Source organism: Sturnira hondurensis, unplaced genomic scaffold, assembly GCF_014824575.4.
Source record: "Sturnira hondurensis isolate 20B ecotype Veracruz unplaced genomic scaffold, ASM1482457v3 Scaffold0014384, whole genome shotgun sequence".
Taxonomy (NCBI): Eukaryota; Metazoa; Chordata; class Mammalia; order Chiroptera; family Phyllostomidae; genus Sturnira; species Sturnira hondurensis.
The window spans coordinates 35,613,992-35,632,893 of NW_028087015.1; the positions used below are offsets into that span (position 1 = coordinate 35,613,992).

General features: G+C 48.9%; 1 protein-coding gene across 1 annotated transcript in view; it reads right to left on the reverse strand.

The window, feature by feature from the left end:
• Window positions 1–18,902, reverse strand: part of MTMR12 (myotubularin related protein 12) — a 54,687-nt gene extending 35,785 nt beyond the window's left edge. Inside the window, exons 1-2 of the mRNA XM_037063129.1 lie at window positions 18,678–18,902; window positions 724–784 (exon numbers count right to left, since the gene is read on the reverse strand). Of these exons, the coding sequence (XP_036919024.1) occupies window positions 724–784; window positions 18,678–18,758 (142 nt within the window). The 5' untranslated portion in view covers window positions 18,759–18,902. The remainder of the gene's footprint in view (window positions 1–723; window positions 785–18,677) is intronic.

Sequence of the window (18,902 nt, forward strand, 5' to 3'; positions counted from 1 at the left end):
CCACAGGGCAAAGCCCAGGCAACCCTGGGATGAGGTGGGGGGCGGCAGCCCACCTGGCACCGGTGCTCAGACGCACNCTCAGCCCCACATATGAGGAGGACACACGGCCAAGGAGTTTCTGTTTCCGAATTCAGACATGACTATGGCTTGACTCAAGCTACAACGTCACTCTCCCCCACCTGACAAACACCCAAGCCACCCCAGCTCCTTGGTGATGACCACAGGGCAAAGCCCAGGCAACCCTGGGATGAGGTGGGGGGCGGCAGCCCACCTGGCACTGGCGCTCAGACGCACAGGCACAGACAACAGGTGGGAAGCCTGGGAAGTAGTGCTAGTCACAGGCAGCTGCACTTGGGCAGCAGGAAGAGAGTGTGGGGTGTAGGGCTTTGTCGGGGACCGGGATTTTGCTGACTGAGGACCAGAATACTGGATGGGGCCAAGGGAGGCAACCTGAAAAAGGTTTCGTTTGCTTGTGAAAGCAGCGACAATTTCCCAGGTTTATTTTCATCTGCCTGGAGAGAGGAAAAGAAGAAAAATTCTTTGCAGATGTTGTAATACTCAGACCCAGGTGTGTAATTACTGAACTAAAGACCTTGATACTTTGTTCCGCTCATTACTGTTACATATTGTCTGGATGAAGACAAAGGCTATACGGCGACAGCAGGAATGACATAATTAACACTGGCTTTGAGCTGCACATGATGCAAACATGATGACTGTTACCTGGCAACAAGTGAAGAGTTACTTCCTTCTCTGTTACTTCCTTTTCGTTTGTGTGAATTTCCTAAAAGAGAAGAGCAAATGGTAACATTTTCCTTTGTTTAAGGGCTCGAAATGAGTAAGTTTAAGCAATGCTTTCAGAATACACACAAAAACACAAACCCTCAAGGGTCTTTTCTTTGACAAGATAGTTACATTTTTTTTTAAGTTTTAACTAGAGGGAGACAGAAAATTCCAACAAATTAGTTCAGCATTAAACTAATTATTCAGGACCAACAACTATTCGTCGTCCCAAGCATGGAGAAAGGGATTGGCACTATCTCAAAGGTCAAATGTCACACAGCAAAGCAAGCCAGCTGGGAGTCAGAAAGCCCAAGGAAGACACCCCACAGAACGACTCCCCGCTCCCTCCTGTGAGGAGCGAGGGCTAAAAGCAAAGGCTGTGGGTTATAGGGAGAAAACAGACTCATGTAAAGGACTTAAAGGTAAGAACAGGAAAATGTGAATGGATCAAGTCAATACTCTGTAAAAAAGTAAAGTAATAAAAAAATAAAAAATATTAAAAAGTCAGTATTGATCCATCTACCCTGTAGTATACTAGGACCCAATAAAGACATCTGGGACCATCCTTTGCCCCTTCTGAGTTACCTAAGATCCCAAGACAGTGCCACGGGACACAGTCATTTCTAAGAAGGAATTAAGGCCAGGTTCTGTGTCACTGTTTCTCAATGAAAGCATCTTCACATGCCTCCCTGTTAGGGTTGGTGTTTACTGGGCATTCAGAGATGATCAGCAATCCTCAATAAATAGTCATAAGTGGCTGTTAACCGAACAAGAAGAGGGCATCGAGGGCCCCAAATGCAACCTACCACCCATGAAGTATTCGTGCCAAACTAGCGAAGCTCAACCTGCCGGGGTGTCTGTGTCATTCGACTGATTGATGAGAAACATGTTAAATGACACCGTGGGAACCCAAGCAGGCAAAGCCTGACTCTGGAAAATTGTACAAGACACAACCAGTTTTGTCAACAATAAAATTGTATTTTATTTATTTATTTTGGGGGGGCAGAAGGCTCCGAGTGGTAGGAATTTTCTGAAGTTGTTGATTCCATCTGAAATACGGCATTAGAAGAAATGTGGGTACAGCTGAGGCAGGGAGAGGTCAGACAGCCCATCCTGAGGCCAGAGAACAAAGTCATGGCTGTTTCGGAGAACCCGTTTGAGCAAGGTCTATTTTAGAGACACTACGACTCCATCCCAGGAGGGAATCAAGTCCAGCTGAGGCAGTGCTTCGCAGCCTCAAGGGCGCCAGACTGCCTGGGGGGTCCGCGGCCTCGGCAGACCCTCAGGCCTGACCACAGGCTTAAGGAACCAGGGTTTTCACACCGGATTTGGCCAGGTGTAGCGCACACCCACGTTCTTGTGTGCACTATACACAGGATTTGGGCAAGAGTGTGCACTGTACTCAGCAAAATACGATAATTTAGAGATTCCCATTGAGAGTTTTCATCTGTCTTCGGCAATGAACTTGAATTGTACATTAAAGCACAATTATTTCTGACGGGTCTGTCATCTTTCCCCGAGGAGCGAGCACAGCTGTTCATTAAACTCAACCCGCTGTTAGAAAACTCCGGTGTCATCCTGACCAGCGCTCAGGATTCAGCCCTGACACCAACGCCGCGTGAGAGGGCAGCCCACTGCCACGTCCCCAGGAGCGCCCATCATCTTCCAATGAGAAAGAATTTACACCCTCCGACACCATCTACAGCGATTCTTGAACGGGTTCATGGAATTCCTCTTCAGCCATCAGGGGACACCTTCTAGGATCCTGTCCTACCCAGTCACAGTGATGAACTTTCCCTGAGCCCTACGTGCCAGGCACTGTGTAGAGGGCTTTACACTCACTCGCTCACCGAACCCTGACAGCAAGCCCTCGGAGCAGGGCTGCCACGCCCACTGTGATCTCCATCTCCAGACGACGACGCCCGGCCAGCATGTGGTGGGGGTGGAAGCCGAACCGGGTAGATGGCTAGGTCTACGTTCTTACATGACACCATACTACCTCTGATGCGAACGAGCATCCTGTCTCTTATCACCACAAAATGGTAAGGAAGGAAAAGGAAAACCAGGACAGAAGGATGGGTGAATACACCATCCAGACCCACCAGAAACCAGGCCAAAGCAACCATCACTGAAAGCGCCCAGAGAAAGTGCCTGAAGAGGCAAAAGGAGGCCGAGGGGAAAACACCAAGAAACGAAAACCACCTGTCCCCCGGAGTAACAGCTGGCCGCGTAGGGGAAGCGCTGGGGCTTCTTCGACCCCCATGGGAAGAGTCGGCCCTGAAGACTTCCTCCCCTGAGTCCTCCAAGGCAGACCCCTAACTGACACCCCAACGATGCTCCAGAGTCCAAGGGGAACTTCTGACCCCCACCCCCCGGGAAAGGCACCAACCAGGGCTGCTCTGTGCAGGTAATCCAGAGGGGGCTCCACTGCCCCCCCACACCTCCTCCTTCGCCCCCAACACCCGATCTATCTCCAGACCCTGTCAATGTCGCCCAGTAAACAGATCTGGAACCCACGTTGCTCTCTTCTCTTCCCCCACAGCACCCTGGACCAAGCAACCACCACCTCCCACCTGGAGCGCCACGGCAGCTTTCCAGCCTGTCTACCTGTAGCCCTTCTACCTCTACTCTCTACCCTGCAGCAGCCATGAACGTCTCTGAGCACAGAGTGCTTTGCATTACTGGCAGGGTAAAGACGATGATTTAACCCGGCCCACGAGGCCCTTCTTAGCCCGGCCCCTGCCTATGTCCAACCTACACGTTGGTGCGCGGCTGCTTTCGCGCTCCCGTACCTGCCCTGCTCCTTCCCATCCTGAGTGCCTCCCCAGGAAGTCCCTTCTGCTCTGAATGCTTCTCCTCCCCCTCTCCGCCCTGCGAATTGTGGGTTTCTGTCCGACCTCGGGACAAGGGAAGTGTCTCTATTATAAGGCTCTCACAGCCCCCCTTGTACCTCTCCCTCCTAGCACTTGTCACAAATGCAATTTTGCATCTGTTTATGTAATTATTTAAGTCTATCTCACCACCAACCTATAAAGTCTTCAAGGGCTGGCATTTTGTCTGTTTTTGTTTTTGTGGTTCGTTTTTTTTTTTTTTAATTTATTCACCAAATAGCCGGAGAACCCAATACAGGCCTTGCCTGTATTCAACAAAATCTTTTGATTTTCTTGAATAATTTAATTAACAATGACTTTAAATAGTGAGAGTTTTTAAAAACACCCCAGAGTTTTTGAAAAGCAGGGCCCAGAGAAACACATGGAGACGGGGTCCAACATCAGGGCTTGGCGGTCAGTGGGCTGGCGTCACCACACGCTCGTGGGCTGGAACCGGGAAAGGCTGCACTCCGTCGGAGAGTGCCACCGTGCCATTCCAGAAAGCCCAGCGGCAAAAACTGCAGAAGCGCAACAGCCCTGGGTGGGTCTGGCCTCATTCCAGGATCTTGCAACCAATTCAACCAGTGGCCAGTGACAGCTGCTTCTGTCCTATCCCTGGGGCTCTGGGAACGTCCCAAACTGCCACCGGGTTTCAGGCAAGGGTCCAGAGTCCTCCTCAACCTCCTGCTCCTTCTATCCCACTAACCTTCAACTCTGACACTCCTGACCACTCTGCCTAATCAGCAGATGATGACAATCTTATTTCTAGAAACTGTGGAATGCGATCTGAATACCTTACTGACCCCAGTCAGCTATCACGTTCAATGTGCAGGGAAGAGAGGCAGAAGGCAGGGATCCTTAAAAATCAAGCAGAACTCATCCTACTAGTTACGCAGACAGACTTCTTTATTGAGATGCCTGAAAATTAACTCATTTGAAAGTGATGCCAATTTGCAACAAGTGCGTCCATTAAACACGGCCCATGTGCTTTGTGTGGGCATTTCTTGCCACTTCATCCGAGTTTGGACAAAGCTCGCTACTACGGCACCAAAGAACAGCAAAGTCTACTGGCACTGGTCAGAGTGTCCGTGTTTTCAAAACCAGGATGTCCCAGTGGCCTGAATTCGGTCACAACAGCAGCATAAACATAAGTTCTGCCAGAGGGTAGGATCAGGGTTGGGGGTTTTTAATTAGTTTCCACATTTACCTGCAATGTTACGGATGCTCCTGTTGTTTGTTTTAATTAAAAAAGAGACTAAGGCCATGAATAACAAGTCTTCCAGTGTCTGCACACTTTGCCCCACAGATCCAAAGGACCTACGTCTGTTCGTGCTCCCACTCAGAACATCAGCACCTCCCAGGGCCCCGCGGCCACCGCTGCCCCCACGTTCCCTGAGAGCCTGCCTGGTGTTGAGCCAGAGCCTATGTGCACCAAACAAGACGTGACAGCCCCACCCACCCTTAGCAAGGGTGTGGCCGAAGGACTGCGCCTACTGGAACCCACTGCATATGCTGGCCCAGCATCACAAAGCTATCATCCATGTCTCTTCTCAGAAACGTGTTTCTGAGAAGAACTGGCCCAAAGCACAGGGCTCCAGGGAGCTGGGGAGCGAAACCAGTGAGTCAGAGCTCACACTGTATGTCTGGCCACTCAAAGCTGTACGATGACCGAACTCTAACACAGGCCCATTCATTTCAACGAACAGCTCCCAAATATCCTAAATATCAAATGCTGAGGATAAACAGGCGAATAAGAACTGACTTCTGCCATCAAGAAGCACAGACAGACAAACAAAAAACAGTGACTAGACCACTGGGCAATCAGGGCAGTAACTACTAGAGCCTGCAAAGGATCGCACCTCTATTCAGGGTCCCCTTTAGTCCTCAAAATGTCATTAACTGCCCTCAGTGTCCTCATTTTAGAGATGAGGAAAAGGGAGCTGACCGAGGTTAGGTGAAGCGGGACTGGAGCCTCAGTTTACCTGACCAGTCATGCTCTCTTCCCTACAATACAACCTGCCCATCCCTGTGGGCCTCATCCTTCCCCAGGGCGCTGTCTCCCCGCCCTTGCCTTCCATGCACATTCACAGACTGAACTGTCATTTCTTTTGTGCCTGCTCTGATCCAGCACTGCAAACCCAGGAGTGAACACGACACAGAGCCCCACCTTCCCAGAGGGCAGGGAGCAATGGCGGCAAAGCAAGAATCAAGATGTGCGCAAGGTGCTGTGCTCAGGAAAGGGCAGGCGATGATGGAACCACAGAAACTCCTCACTGCATTCAAAGAGGGACAGAGAAGACTGCTACTCCTGGGAAGTGTCACTTACACTGAGACCTGAAAATCAGCGGAAATGAGTCCCAGGCCAAACACCCAGTGCTCTCTCCAGCCGCCCTCCTTCGTGTCTCCAGGGTCCCCTTCCTTCCTCACAAGGCCTGTGCTCCCAGGATGAGCCCTCCCTCTTACATCAGTGCCAACCCTCTGTGCTGACGACTCCCAAATGGCTCTTCCCCCCAGATCTCAGAGCTCTAGACCTGGACACCCAAACAGCCTCCAGGTCACCTGCACTGGAATGTCTCTCAGATCCTCCACACTCACATTTCAAAACCAGCTCATCACTTCCCCCTCGCACCTCACCAAACCAGCTCGCCCTCCTCTGGACTCCGGCTCAGTAGATGCCCCACCCTCCACCCAGCTGGCCAGGCCATTCAGGAGTCATCCTCACTACTCCCTGCCTTTCACAGGGTCTGCTCTGCCTTCTTAACAGCCCCAGGACCCGTCCACGCCTGCCCATCCCCGCTGCTGCTCCCTCACTTCAGGCCACTGTCGTCTCTCAGCTCGCATGCTCTCTGATGACAGTTGCACCCACCAGGCCCCCCTGACCCAATGTCCCCCACCCGATTCACCATCCAGGCCATAGCCCACACAGTTCAAGTCCTCTGCAAAGCTTTCTCCACGGAGGCCAACCACCCTCCTGTATTACAGTAATATCTTACCTCATCTCCCAACCCACGATGCCAACTGAGGGCTGGAGCTGCACCTTTATGTATTTTTAGCCTCAACTCAGCACATAATCCTTGACAGACAGTAAATTGTCAGTAGTAGTCTACTGAAAGACTGTGTAAATCAAAACATACAAAGAGACAAATAACTTTTGAACCTGGTAATAGTCTTTAATCCTTAACAGGTCTTGAGAGATAAACAACTCTATTAAGAATTACTACCCGAGTCCATGATGAGCTGGCTTCCTGACACACACTCCAGCCTCCCTACAGGGCAGGGGCACCCTCACTCCCAGACTCTAAACCACTGAGGGTGCAGCCCAGAGACTCAATGGTTCTGTCACTGTCCAGTTCTAGGGAGCCAGCACTTACAACAGGATCTGCTTCCTGGAGCTGGAGGCAGGGCCGCCGGTTCCCTGCTCCTAGCCGGAGGGCTTCGCTCCCTTCCCATGGGGCCCAGGCCGCAGGCTCACTCCCCTCGGAAAGCATGACCAGCTCCACTCCACTAACTCCACACAATCCTTGGCGATTACAAGCAACAATCACTCTGACGATAAACTGAGAAAACAGTATCTGAAGGCAGGGAAGCAGACATGCAGTAAGTGGCAAACGGACAACCTCTGTCTGGGCTCCAGGTACCAGACCACAGACAGAGCTGTGTGGGTACCTGGTCTTTAAGGCTCTGCTGTTTACTCAGCATGCAAATCCGCTTTCAGCCTCCATAAGTGTTCATTTCACAGGGTTAGTTGGGACCTCTCAAGAGCAGTTCAGACCAAGCGTTTATTATCCACAGAAATACATGTCTAACTTAAACACAAAGATATAATTTGTTGGAGGTTTCACCATATCTACTTTCACACGCCCTATGTCATTTATCTTCACAACAACCCTGTGAGGTATTTCCATCCCCATTTCACGGACAAGGCCAATGACGCTCCAAGAGATTAAATGATGTGCCTGGGTACACATCGCTAAATAGCTGGTGACCAGGACTCACTCTCAGGAGTTCTGACACCAAGTTCAGTACTCTTGATTCTAATTCTGTTTTTGTACAAGCTTTTCAAGAGATAATTCACCTATTTAAAGTGTATAATTCCACGGTGTTTAGTATATTCCCAGAGTTGTAAAACCATTACCACAGTGGGTTTTAGAACACTTCATCACACCTAAAAGGAACCCTGTACCAGCCCTGGCTGGTGTGGCTCAGTGGATTGAGCACTAGTCTGCAAACCACAGGGTTGCTGATTCAATTCCCAGTCAGGGTACATGCCTGGTTTGCAGGCCAGTTACAGGCCAGATCCCTGGCATGGGGTGCATAAGAGACAACCACACATCAGTGTTTCTCTCCCTTTCTTTTCCCTCCCTAACCCTCTCTAAAAATAAATAAATAAATAAATAAATAAATAAAATAAAAAGAAAGAAAGAAACCCTGTAGCCATTAGCACTCATCCTGATTCTCCCTATCCACCCTCATCCCAGCCCCCAGCCCTGGGCAACTATCAATCTTAACCTTTTTCCTACTACAAGACAAAACTGCCAGATGTCCTTTCCACTGTATTAAGTCTGCAGGACAGAGAAACAGGCAGCACCCTTTGACGGTGGGCTTCCCTACCAGCTGAGCGATACTTTCGCATGTGTCCACTCTAAATCCCGTCTTTCACATTTTGACTGCGTTTCTCCCCTGATCTCGGATGATTTTTTTAAAAAGGAAGTAACTGCTAAGACCCAAACTAAAGCCCTCACTCTGTTTTGACAGCTCGGCATTTTTTTAATGATTTAAATGTTTGGGTTTTTTTTTTTAATTTTATTAATTTATTTTTAGAGAGAATTCAGAAGGGAGGGAGAAAGAGAGGAAGAAAAACATCGATGCAAGAAACACTGACGGGCTGCCTCTCGCACACATCCTAAACGAGGACCGAACCTGCAACCCAGGCACACGCCCTGACGGTAAAGGAACTGGCGACCTCTGACTTTGCAAGACAACGCCCAACCAACTGAGCCACAGTGGTCAGGGCAGCAGCTCAGCAATTACTGAAAAGCAGTGAAAGTATCACTCATTCAAGCTTCTTAGCAAGGATCACTCTTACCAGGCATTCCCCAGGCCTTTAAAGAATACAAACGCCTCATCGAACTCCCCCTAGGAAGACACTCAAGCTAAAACATAAATGTTAAGACCCAAATTCCAGTGTAAGCCCCCAAACCCATACATCTGACCTTACCAAATAGTTAGCTGGCTCAATTCCAACAAAGAGGGCTGCTCGCTTAATGGAATATGAAGCTGCCAGAGGAAGCAAAGGAAAGCCAGAGACGAGGTCTCACGCATCCATGCCAAGCCACTGGTTTAACAAACTATAAGCCATGGTGACAGCTAGAAGGAATAATGTAGGGCAAAGCACCTCATGCCAAAGCTGAGTCTTGGGGCATAAAGATGGCGAGTAGACTCAGCAACCACACTGCGGGCCTAACGCAGTTCTGCACCTCAGCCGCCCACATCACTCTGCAGTGCTCGGCTGGGCACCGTCCCACAAAGTGCAGCATCGCCAGTCTGATTCCTGGTCAGGGCCCATGCCTGGGATGCGGCCTGGTCCCCAGTCGGGGTGCGTGCAAGAAGCACCCAATAGATGTTTCTCTCTCACATCAATGTTTGTGTCCCTCTGTTTTTCCCTCCCTTCCCTTCTCTCTAAAAATAAATTTTAAAATCTTTTTTTAAAGTCCCTTGCACAAAACAATTTTACAAACACTCCCCTAATCCAACTCTATAAATCAGGAAATGAAAGCCATGCAGAAAAGAAATGGCCACAGCCCGGGCCTGCTCAAGTCAAACTATCGCTCTTTAACCAACCAGAAGGAGGTAGAGTGTGCGGTGAGCCTGGGCGCCAGTGGAGATGTAGACCAGTGGGAGGGGCGCCAGGAGTGGAGCACACAGAACAGGAAGGTGAGCCAGAGGGCTGCAGTAGTCAGGGGTGACTCGGGGTCAGCAGTTGTGCTCCACAGTCCCAAGCACGGACGCTAGCTGAGGGGCTGGCAATGGACATGAAGACAGACCAGCACAGAGACCCTCCCAAAGGGCACCCTGGGAACCACACCTGGTTTGGAGTACAGTGACTGGAGAAAGAAGGGGCCACTGACAGGGCCTCTTGGAAGCCCTGGAGATGAAGGGAAACATTGTTCTAGGGGGACAGAGAAGGAATCCGTGAAAGAGCTCACTGCAAAAGAAAACTGGGCAGGCAGGAGGCCCTCCAGGTAGATGGGGAGGGTACCCACTGTGAGTATGGAAGTCTCACAAGATGGATGGCACCCGGCCCTAGACGCAGGCTCTGCAAGTGCAAGGAAGGAGCAATGCTGGAATTGAATGCAGGTCAAGTCTTGCCACTCTCGGGACCTGCAATGGTGGCCCACAGAGCACATGAAAACACACAGAAACACACAGACACACACAGAGCTACAGCTTTTGGGGAGGAGAGCAATAACCACCATGATTAACATTTAATTAGTGTTTACTCTATGCCAGGTACTATGTCAATGACTTTCTATGGATTGCCTCATTGAAGACTAGCAACAACCTTATGGGCTAGATATTATTATTTTCTCAATTTCCATTCCACAGATCAGGAAACTGAGGCTCAGAGAGTTAAATACCCAGCGCAAACCCACATAGCCAGCAAGCTGCAGAGCTCTAATGCCAAAGCCACACTCCCTGCCACCACGTTACATCTACAGAGGCAACACTGGGATGCGTCCAAATGCTGGGTGGCATTTATGGGGCTGTCAGGCTTAGAATTTAAGCAAACCGATGTGACTGACAGCAGCTGCAGAAACACATGGCGGTGCCTCTGTGCCTCCCCCGCTCCCCCCCACTCCGGGACTGCTACATAAATAATAGGTCAGCTGAGTAGCTGGTGAGGAGCTGAAAGCCTTGAAGTGGAAGCTTTTCCAAGGTCTTGGTGCAAGAGGAATCAGGGGCCAATGAGAAGGTGCCTACAGGCTCAGAGGGGCCACACCAACCTAATGGTGAGGCAGCATCCGGAGAGGGGAAGAAACAAGCCGGCCCACCCTACTGGCACCCAGGGGACTGCCAGTCTTCAGGACTTCTCTCACTTGCACCCTCACATACATGTCCTATATAAGGGGAGAGGACAGCTGCTTCAGCCACCTGGTCCCAATGTGCCTATCAGTCTTCCGAGTTGTCCCTTTGGCCTGCCAGCTACAGCATCCCTCCTCCCCCAGTACCGGAGACCACTGTAACACTGCCTTTTCCAAGTCCTGCACAGCCTTCATCTGAGGCTGGTGCAGCAGCAGGCTCTGCAGCGGGCCCTCCTCCTGTTCCCAGAGCCTTCTGTGCCCTCCTCCCCCAGGCAGGCAGCGCCCACCCCCGTGTGTTTGAGCCATCTGCTGACTTGCCATCTCTTCATCAGAATATGCACAACCTGAGTGCACAGGCTGGTTTTTTCACATTCCTAATCCTAACACAGTGCTTAGCAAATGGTAGGTATGCAATGAATAACTCTTCCAATTCAAGTTACTGTAAATAACAGCATCTAGCATTTGTTGAGTATCTGCCCTATGTCAGGTCCTGAGCTGAGTAAATGGGGTGTTTCTTCTCACACTCAAACTCAGCCTGCAGGGCAGATGGTCACCCACTGTTACAGGTGAGGTCAGGAAGTCAGAGAGAGTTGAAGTCACAAGAGGAAATGGATCTCAAGGGATTAAAGCAAAACAGGAACTTGATTTTATATCTGGAGAAAAGGTAGGAACAATGAGACTTTTCATCCAAAAATCTGGGCTCATTCCGTTCAATGTTTTCTCAGGAACTTTAAAACCCTACTAGCAAAGACAAAAGCCAAAGCCCAGCAGCTCAGGACCGCTGTCTGAAACAGGGGCCGGCAATCTGTCCCAGGGAAGGCAATCTGTCCCAGGGAAGGCAGGCTCCCAGCCTTTCACTACTGCCGCCCTGATTTTCTTGTGGCTGAAGTCTCTCCCCCCCCTATGAGCAACAACTGAGAACCTAGCCACCACCTCGGAAAGGCTGCCCACCAGCCAGGTCTAGAAGGAACAATGAAGGACAGGGGCAGAGAAGGGAAAAGCGATGGTGTCATTTTAGGAAAAGCATTTATATATGAAATCAGAAGAGTATGGTCTCACAACCACACTGTCGTATGCTCTTAAGATCCTCAGATCTTAAGTGAGCCACTGAACACATGGGATAAATGGACAAATTCGCCCCATGACACAGACTTGTTAGAAATGAGGGAAGAGAGAGAAAAACAAGTACACAGAATAAAGCCAGCAAAGTGTCAAAGGCCAAACGTTAACAATGAAAAGTCAACTGCTAAGTGTTTGCATGAGTTGGAATTTTAAATATAACCAAATCATTCTCAAATGTATAAAGGAACAAAGAAAAGAGGAAAAGAAACTTTTAGAGAGAGTAAAACATATTCTAAGGAAAAGTTACCACCCAGTGATCTTTCCTGACATGCCGTGGCAACTACCGCAACAACCAGAACTCCACTTTCATTTACTCTGTACCCTAAGGTTTCCGTAGTCTAAGGTTATAATGGCCATGCACTTTCTGGAACCGTCCAAGTGGCTCTGACCAAGTGCTTCTGAAGAGCAATGACAATGACCCACATCTATGGAGGCCATCTGAGAGCCAAGTACTCTGCTCGGGGTTTTGCCTGCATAATCACATTTAACGTTCCTAAATACTCACATATACCTCTCAGATAAGAGAGGTATTATTTATTCCCATTTGTCACTGAGAAATAGAACTGAGGCTCACTCACAGCGTGCAAGGGAGAGCCACTGCCGAGCATCTGCGCCCCCAGAGTCCGGGCACTGCGGGTGTGCGCAGGGGCTCCAGGAGCGGGGAGGCCCCGCTTCCTCCCACGGCCTCGTGCCCTCCGGGGATGCCACCCACTTTTACCTCCCTTCTTCTTCCTCCCAGAGCAACAGAAGATTAGAGATGATAAGAATTATTCCAGTTCAGTCCTACTTCTCAACCTGTCTTAAGGAGTGTATTTTAAGTGATTTGTTTAACTGCAAACCCACTGTTCTCCTGATCTTAAAAAAGGGCATGTCAGAAGTCACAAGCACAACATGATGAGAAACTAAGGGTGTTTCCTTGCTGGAAAAAAACTCAAAGTATACGCCCTATGGACACAGGTCAGCGGTACCTTTGTCCAACCTGACAAGCACACGCAGGTCACAGACTTTTACTCATGCCTTGTTGCAGCCATGTAAGATACACACACGAACAAAGCCTGGACATCCTAAAAACATCCTAGAAATGACTGCTCTGGTTAGGGCAGCAAAACGAAGGGTGACTTCATTTTTCTAACTTCCAAAGTCTGCAACTTCATCACATTGTCTTTATCATAAAAATACGCTATACATCTTCTACTGTGGTAAAAAAAGGCATGGCTCCTAAAAATCGAGTTTTCCCTGAAGTGCGTTATTATATACGATGGTTTAATGTGGAAGTAATCCAAGAACATCAAATATCCTGTTGAGGTTGTTCAGAGAAAAATCCAGAACTTCCCATCTCTAAGTGTGGTTCCCCAGGGCCTAGGAGACGGAAGCAGGGCACTGAGCACCGGCCCTGGCATGGCAGCTGCCCACGAGGCCGCCGTTCCATCAGGAAGGAGGCGCTGCGTGACAGAGCGTCCCGGCATCTTCGGACGCTCCCTCTGCAGAAGTTGTGTGGTGCTGGCTCTGACCCAGGGAGATGCCGCAGGAAGCACAGGCAGGAAAGGAAAAGCGGAAGCTTTGGACAGATCATCAGGCTAAAGCCACAGCTAAGAAAGTGATCATTTTAGGAAGAACTTTTAATGTCCTTTAATGGCCTGGTAAATCGTTATCAATGACCTCAATAAACTTAAGGAAATAATTCTGCCATTAAAAAACTAGTCTGAAATAGTCTTAAACAAAAAAAGTAATGGATCTAGATTTTGTTTTTCAAGTTAGTTTTTATTGCTAGGGGTAGGGAAGTAGGGCCATTTTAGGATAAGCCAATCTCTTCTTGTCGCTAATCATCAAAGTCATCAAAATTAGTGGTCCAATACAGTAGTATTCCACCACAAAATAATCTCAATCTGCTTGTATCCCCAACATCCAGAATACTGCCTGGTACTAGAAGGTGCTGAGTAAATATCTGTTTAATGAATAAACTGTATCTCCATGGGGTCCATTTCCACTCAGTTACCTGCTGGACAATCTAACAAAAGCCAAGAAAGAAACCGCTACTGGAGAGCACAGGTGCGAAAGCATTCTGCAGTGCAAATACCAACCAGGGCTATAAGCGCATTTCACTACTCACATGCCCTGTGTTCATAAACTTCAGGCATAAGAGAACGGCCCTGGAGTCAGACTGCCTAGCTTAAATCCTGGCACCACCCTCTGCCAGCCGGGGCCCTGAATACTTCACTTCTTTGGGTCTCACTTCCCACATCTAAACACAAAAAAGAGAGGTAACGGTAGTTCTTATCCACTGCATAAGACAGTTGAAAGGACGATGAGCTAAAAGCAGCTCTGAGACACAGAAGTACCTCATAAATATTAGCAATTATTTGGGTTGGTTTCTTTTTGATACAAACCCACAGCCATATCCCTGGGAAGAACATGTTCGCCTCTCCCCAACAAAAGAAATAGCATTAAATGAGGACTAGGCAATCGAATGGATTCTCTTCCCTGAGGGATAAATGGAAAAGAAAAATCAGCAAGCAAGTCTGAATTCTTTTTTTTTTTTTTGGCCCTTCTCAATCTTCATCTCTCTTCTTGCCTTTTCTCCCCATGCCTTCATAGAACCTTTCCTGAGGGCCTGTGAACCTGGCACAAGCCGTGTGGCTCTGCTGGCTCTCGGGAGACAGTTTTTAACTCTGTTCTGCAGTATTGCTGTGGCCCGGGGGAGGGCGTTTAACGCCACAGGGCCCCATCATGAAGACAATCTCGCTGAAGATTTTGTTTGTTTATTTTTGTAGAGGTGGGGGCAGGGGGAGAAAGAGAGGGAGAGGAACACTGGTGTGCAAGAGAAACATCAACAGGTTGCCTCTCACCACACGCCCCAACAGGGGACCGAACCCGCAACCCAGACATGTGCCCTGACCTGGAACCAAACCAGCAACCCTCCACTCTGGGGCACGACGCCCAGCCAAGTCCAACCAGTCAGGACACATCTAGATTATCCTCAAATTCTCTTCCAAATCTCAAACTCCACAAATAAGAAATTGATAACTATTATTAGTACATTCAAGTCAAACACCAACCTATTTAAAAACTATATTTTAACTGTATTTGGAATACTGAACAAATATGGGCACAGGTACAGCAGAGTCTAAAAGCCGAATTTTTCCTGGTCTTGGTTTCAGGGAACACATGAGAACCCTGACGTTTTTACTCAACTTCCTTATCACAATGGAACAGACTCATTAAATCAGGACTTTCTCTTAGGACCACTTAATGGTCCTTTACTTACGAACTTCTGCGTACTGACACTAAGCATTTCTAATCACTATTAATTACCAAACCAGTGCTTATAACTGCAAGGTTACTGAGCCAAGAGCTGACAGTTTAGACGAATCAGAACTGTCACTCACCACCAGAGAAGGTGACTTAACTGGGAAAATATTTAAGAATCATACTGCTTTCTCTGGTTCTTTCTGCTACCTAACATCTCCCTAAGACACTGTATGTCTCTGTTGAGGAAAAGAGGTCAAATTAAAGTGACGAGCTAACAACTGACACGGAAAGACATTTACAACATACATTTCTGGTAAAAAGGGCAGATCACAAAATAATATAATCAGCAATATCAATCCTATTTTGGTAAAAAATGTATGCATACACCTACACACATCCAATAGGATATAAACCAAGTTGTTAATAAGCTTATTAGCCCTGGCTGGCATGGCTCAGCGGAACCAAGAAATCCTGGTTCGATTCCCAGTCAGGACACGTGTTTGGGTTGCAGAGCAGGTCCCCAGTACGGTGCACAAGAGGCAACCACACATTGATATTTCTCTCCCTTGCCTTCTCCCTCCCTTCCCTTCTCTCTAAAAATAAATAGAGAAACACCTTTTTTAAAAAATAAGCTTACTGACTTTTCTATAAAATATGTTTGTGTATCTATATTTTCTTATTTTTCTACAATGAACACTTACACCTCCTGAAAGAATTCAAACAGCTAGCTGTCTTATTGAACAAGGAAAATAGATCTGGCACCCAGATGTCAACAGATGTCTCCAAGAAGCAGAGCTCAGGCCGGGGTTCCCAGACACAGACACCCTGGGGCTGAGCAGGGTAGGGGTGCTGAGATGTTTCTGGTTCCAGCCATCAAGTACCACCAAGGTGAGTCCAGATCTCTCCTTCTATTCCCCTCAACTTCCCACTCACAAGCTTTGCCGATTTGCAGCCCTCTGGGCAGCGCTTACAAAACTGACCAAAGGTCCTAAATTACAGTTCAGGATTTTGACTTTCACAGTCATTGATTTAGGAGGATCGATAACAGAAGAGCTCAGGTCACTCTGGTAGAGATCCAATTTTACAAGTTGGAGCTAACCACCACCCCTCACTTTAGGCTGTCCAATGCCAACCTTTCTGATCTCAAGAACAAAAAAATAAGCCATGATGTTTAAAAGCGTCATCTTCAATTCAAATACGTTATCCAGTGAAATAGTCCTGTTTTTAACACAAAATGCTAACTTCTTATAGATTCCCTGGCATATCAAAGGCAGCCACCGTTGAACCTCCCAAGGTCTGATCAGCCAAGAACAAGTTCATCACCAGGCACAGGTATCATTATATCATAAGATGTGAAGGTTGTTCCAGCAGCTCAGTGACCTACCAGCAAAAAGGTGTGCTGAGAAACTGTGATTTCCCTGCTAACAAAGGCAAAGTGCACACAAAGAAGTGATAGGAAGACATACATCAAAGGCAGTAAAGATGATACAAGGGAAAGGAGTCCAAATAGCGAGAACGAGTCTTCCAGAGGGTGTTATGAGGAGCTCCTCCTACTGAGCGAGCAAGAGCCTGTCACCAGAGCCCGTGCTCTCAGAGGCACAGAAGCTGAGCCTCCAAGCTGCTCTCATGCATTTCCAATAATGTGGTATCTAGCGAAAGATGCATATGTACTTAAACACCAATTGCCTTCTCACCCCCGCATTCATTTATCCTTTAAACACCATCCACAATTTGCATCAGAGCCTTGTCCTCAGATTATAACAGAGACGCATAGAGTCTACACAGCACTATTTTATTGCAAGAAAACAAAACGGCCAACTATGGGGACCTGAAAAATGTGGCCACTCCAGGCTTACTGTGGTTCTAAACCACTCCCCTACCCTAATTATTCCTCAAAAGAACTGTAACAGGCGCTCTGGGCAAAGAGGGAAAACAAGTCCAATTACAACATGTGCACTTGGTAGATGAAAAATGCGAACATTCTTGAACTCTGGCCACATTTCAGAAGACTTTCCACTTGCAGTTTAACCTCACTGACAAGAAAAGATTAAAGACCGGTTGCGCTTCAACCAGGGTTCTACCAAAAAAGGTAGAAAGACAAATTAACTGACCACAGTATTGTCCATGATACTAAAAGGGAAGCCAGCTGAAAATTCAAAATGACCCTGACTCCTTATCAAGCATTTACAGAGGAAGAGGAAGTGGTTTTTATTTTATTTTAAAATTAGGACTAACAATAACACCCATTTCAAGAGTACTCTCCACTGAAAAAAACACCACACAAACACATTTTGAATTTGAAGATACCTACAGGGGGGTCTTACAGACACATTTCCAGATAAAAACTCCCACCCCAGCCCACCTGCCTTTTCTACACAGAGATGGGAGACACGGTTTGGTAGCGCTTCTGCACATTGCTGATAAAGTGCTGGAGAGAGGAGCAGAGAACAACTTCAGTAATCCAAAAATAAGAACGTGTCTAATTAGGCATTTGGATTGGGAGCCATTGCTCAAGAAGCCCTCAGCCTGGCCTATAAGCTGTAACCTCCCCAACCTCCTCCCCGAGACTGTCCCCCTCAGCCACTGGGCTGGCTTCTCTGTCGCTCCTCCAACACTTCAGACTCTTTCCTCTGCCGGTACTACTGTCCCCTCAGATCTCAAGCATCCTTCAAGTCTTTGCTCAAATGTCATCCTTGCAAAGAGGAAAACAGGTAACACTTTTTCCCATGATACTTAGCACCTTCCAATACACATATAATTTACTTATATCTATTTTGTCTACTGTGTATTCCTCTCTCTCCCAAGAAGCTCCAGGAGAGCAGACAATTGTTTTGTTCACTGATGTATATACCCCAAGCGTTTAGAACAGCTCCTGGCACAAAGTGGGAACTAAAAAAATATGTTCTGAATGAATGAATGAACTTGACAGTAAAAATCCGGGAGGAAAGCAAGAGGGGGTGGAAAGGGTGACGGCGAATCGGTGAAATGAAAGAAGAGGAAAGTGACAAAAGGGAATTCACCAGGGAGAGGTAAAGACCGGCTGAGGTGGGGGCGACACAGTTTCTCCCTGCAGCGCAAATGGGAGGGGAGAGCCGGTGCACAGTATCCCACCAGCTACACCAAACAGCGCTGTTAGGAGCAGACAGCGGAGACAGGAAAGCTCCCAAGACTCACGAAAGATTCCAAGCACAGGGTAGACCCACCAGGGCGGCAGACTCTGGGCAGGCCCCACTGGAGTCTGGGCCACCCAGCCCTTACCCTCCCGCACTGCCCAGAACCCCAGCACCTCCACAGTGTTACCTAGGGGCGTCCCGGGCCGCACAACCTTCTGAGCTCCGGCCCCTTCACCTGGTCAACAGGAGCCGGGCCCTGCGCTCCGCACCTGCCTGTCCGCCCTGGGGGATTCCCACTCCGACCCACCGGAGGCCCCAGAGAGCCTCTAAGGACATCGCCCCGCCCGGTTCCTCTCCCGCACACAGCCGCCACCCTCTCCGCACCCGGGAAGGGGCTCCAGGCACCCCCTGCCCGGGCCACTCAAGCCGGACGCCCTGTCCGTGCGGCGTCCCCTCACCTCGGGGCGCACGTACGACACGAAGGAGGGTTTCAGCGCCTTGTTGCCGCCGCCAGCGCCGACTACCGCTTTCCCCAGCATACCACCGCCCTGGGAAGCAGCGACGCGCCGGAATAGAGGTGGCCGCTCGGACTACGGCAGCGGCGGCGGCCACCAGCACAGGCGGCTGGGGCTCCGCCCATCCCCCGGGCCGCGACGGCCGCGGCACCGCCCGCATCCGGCTCC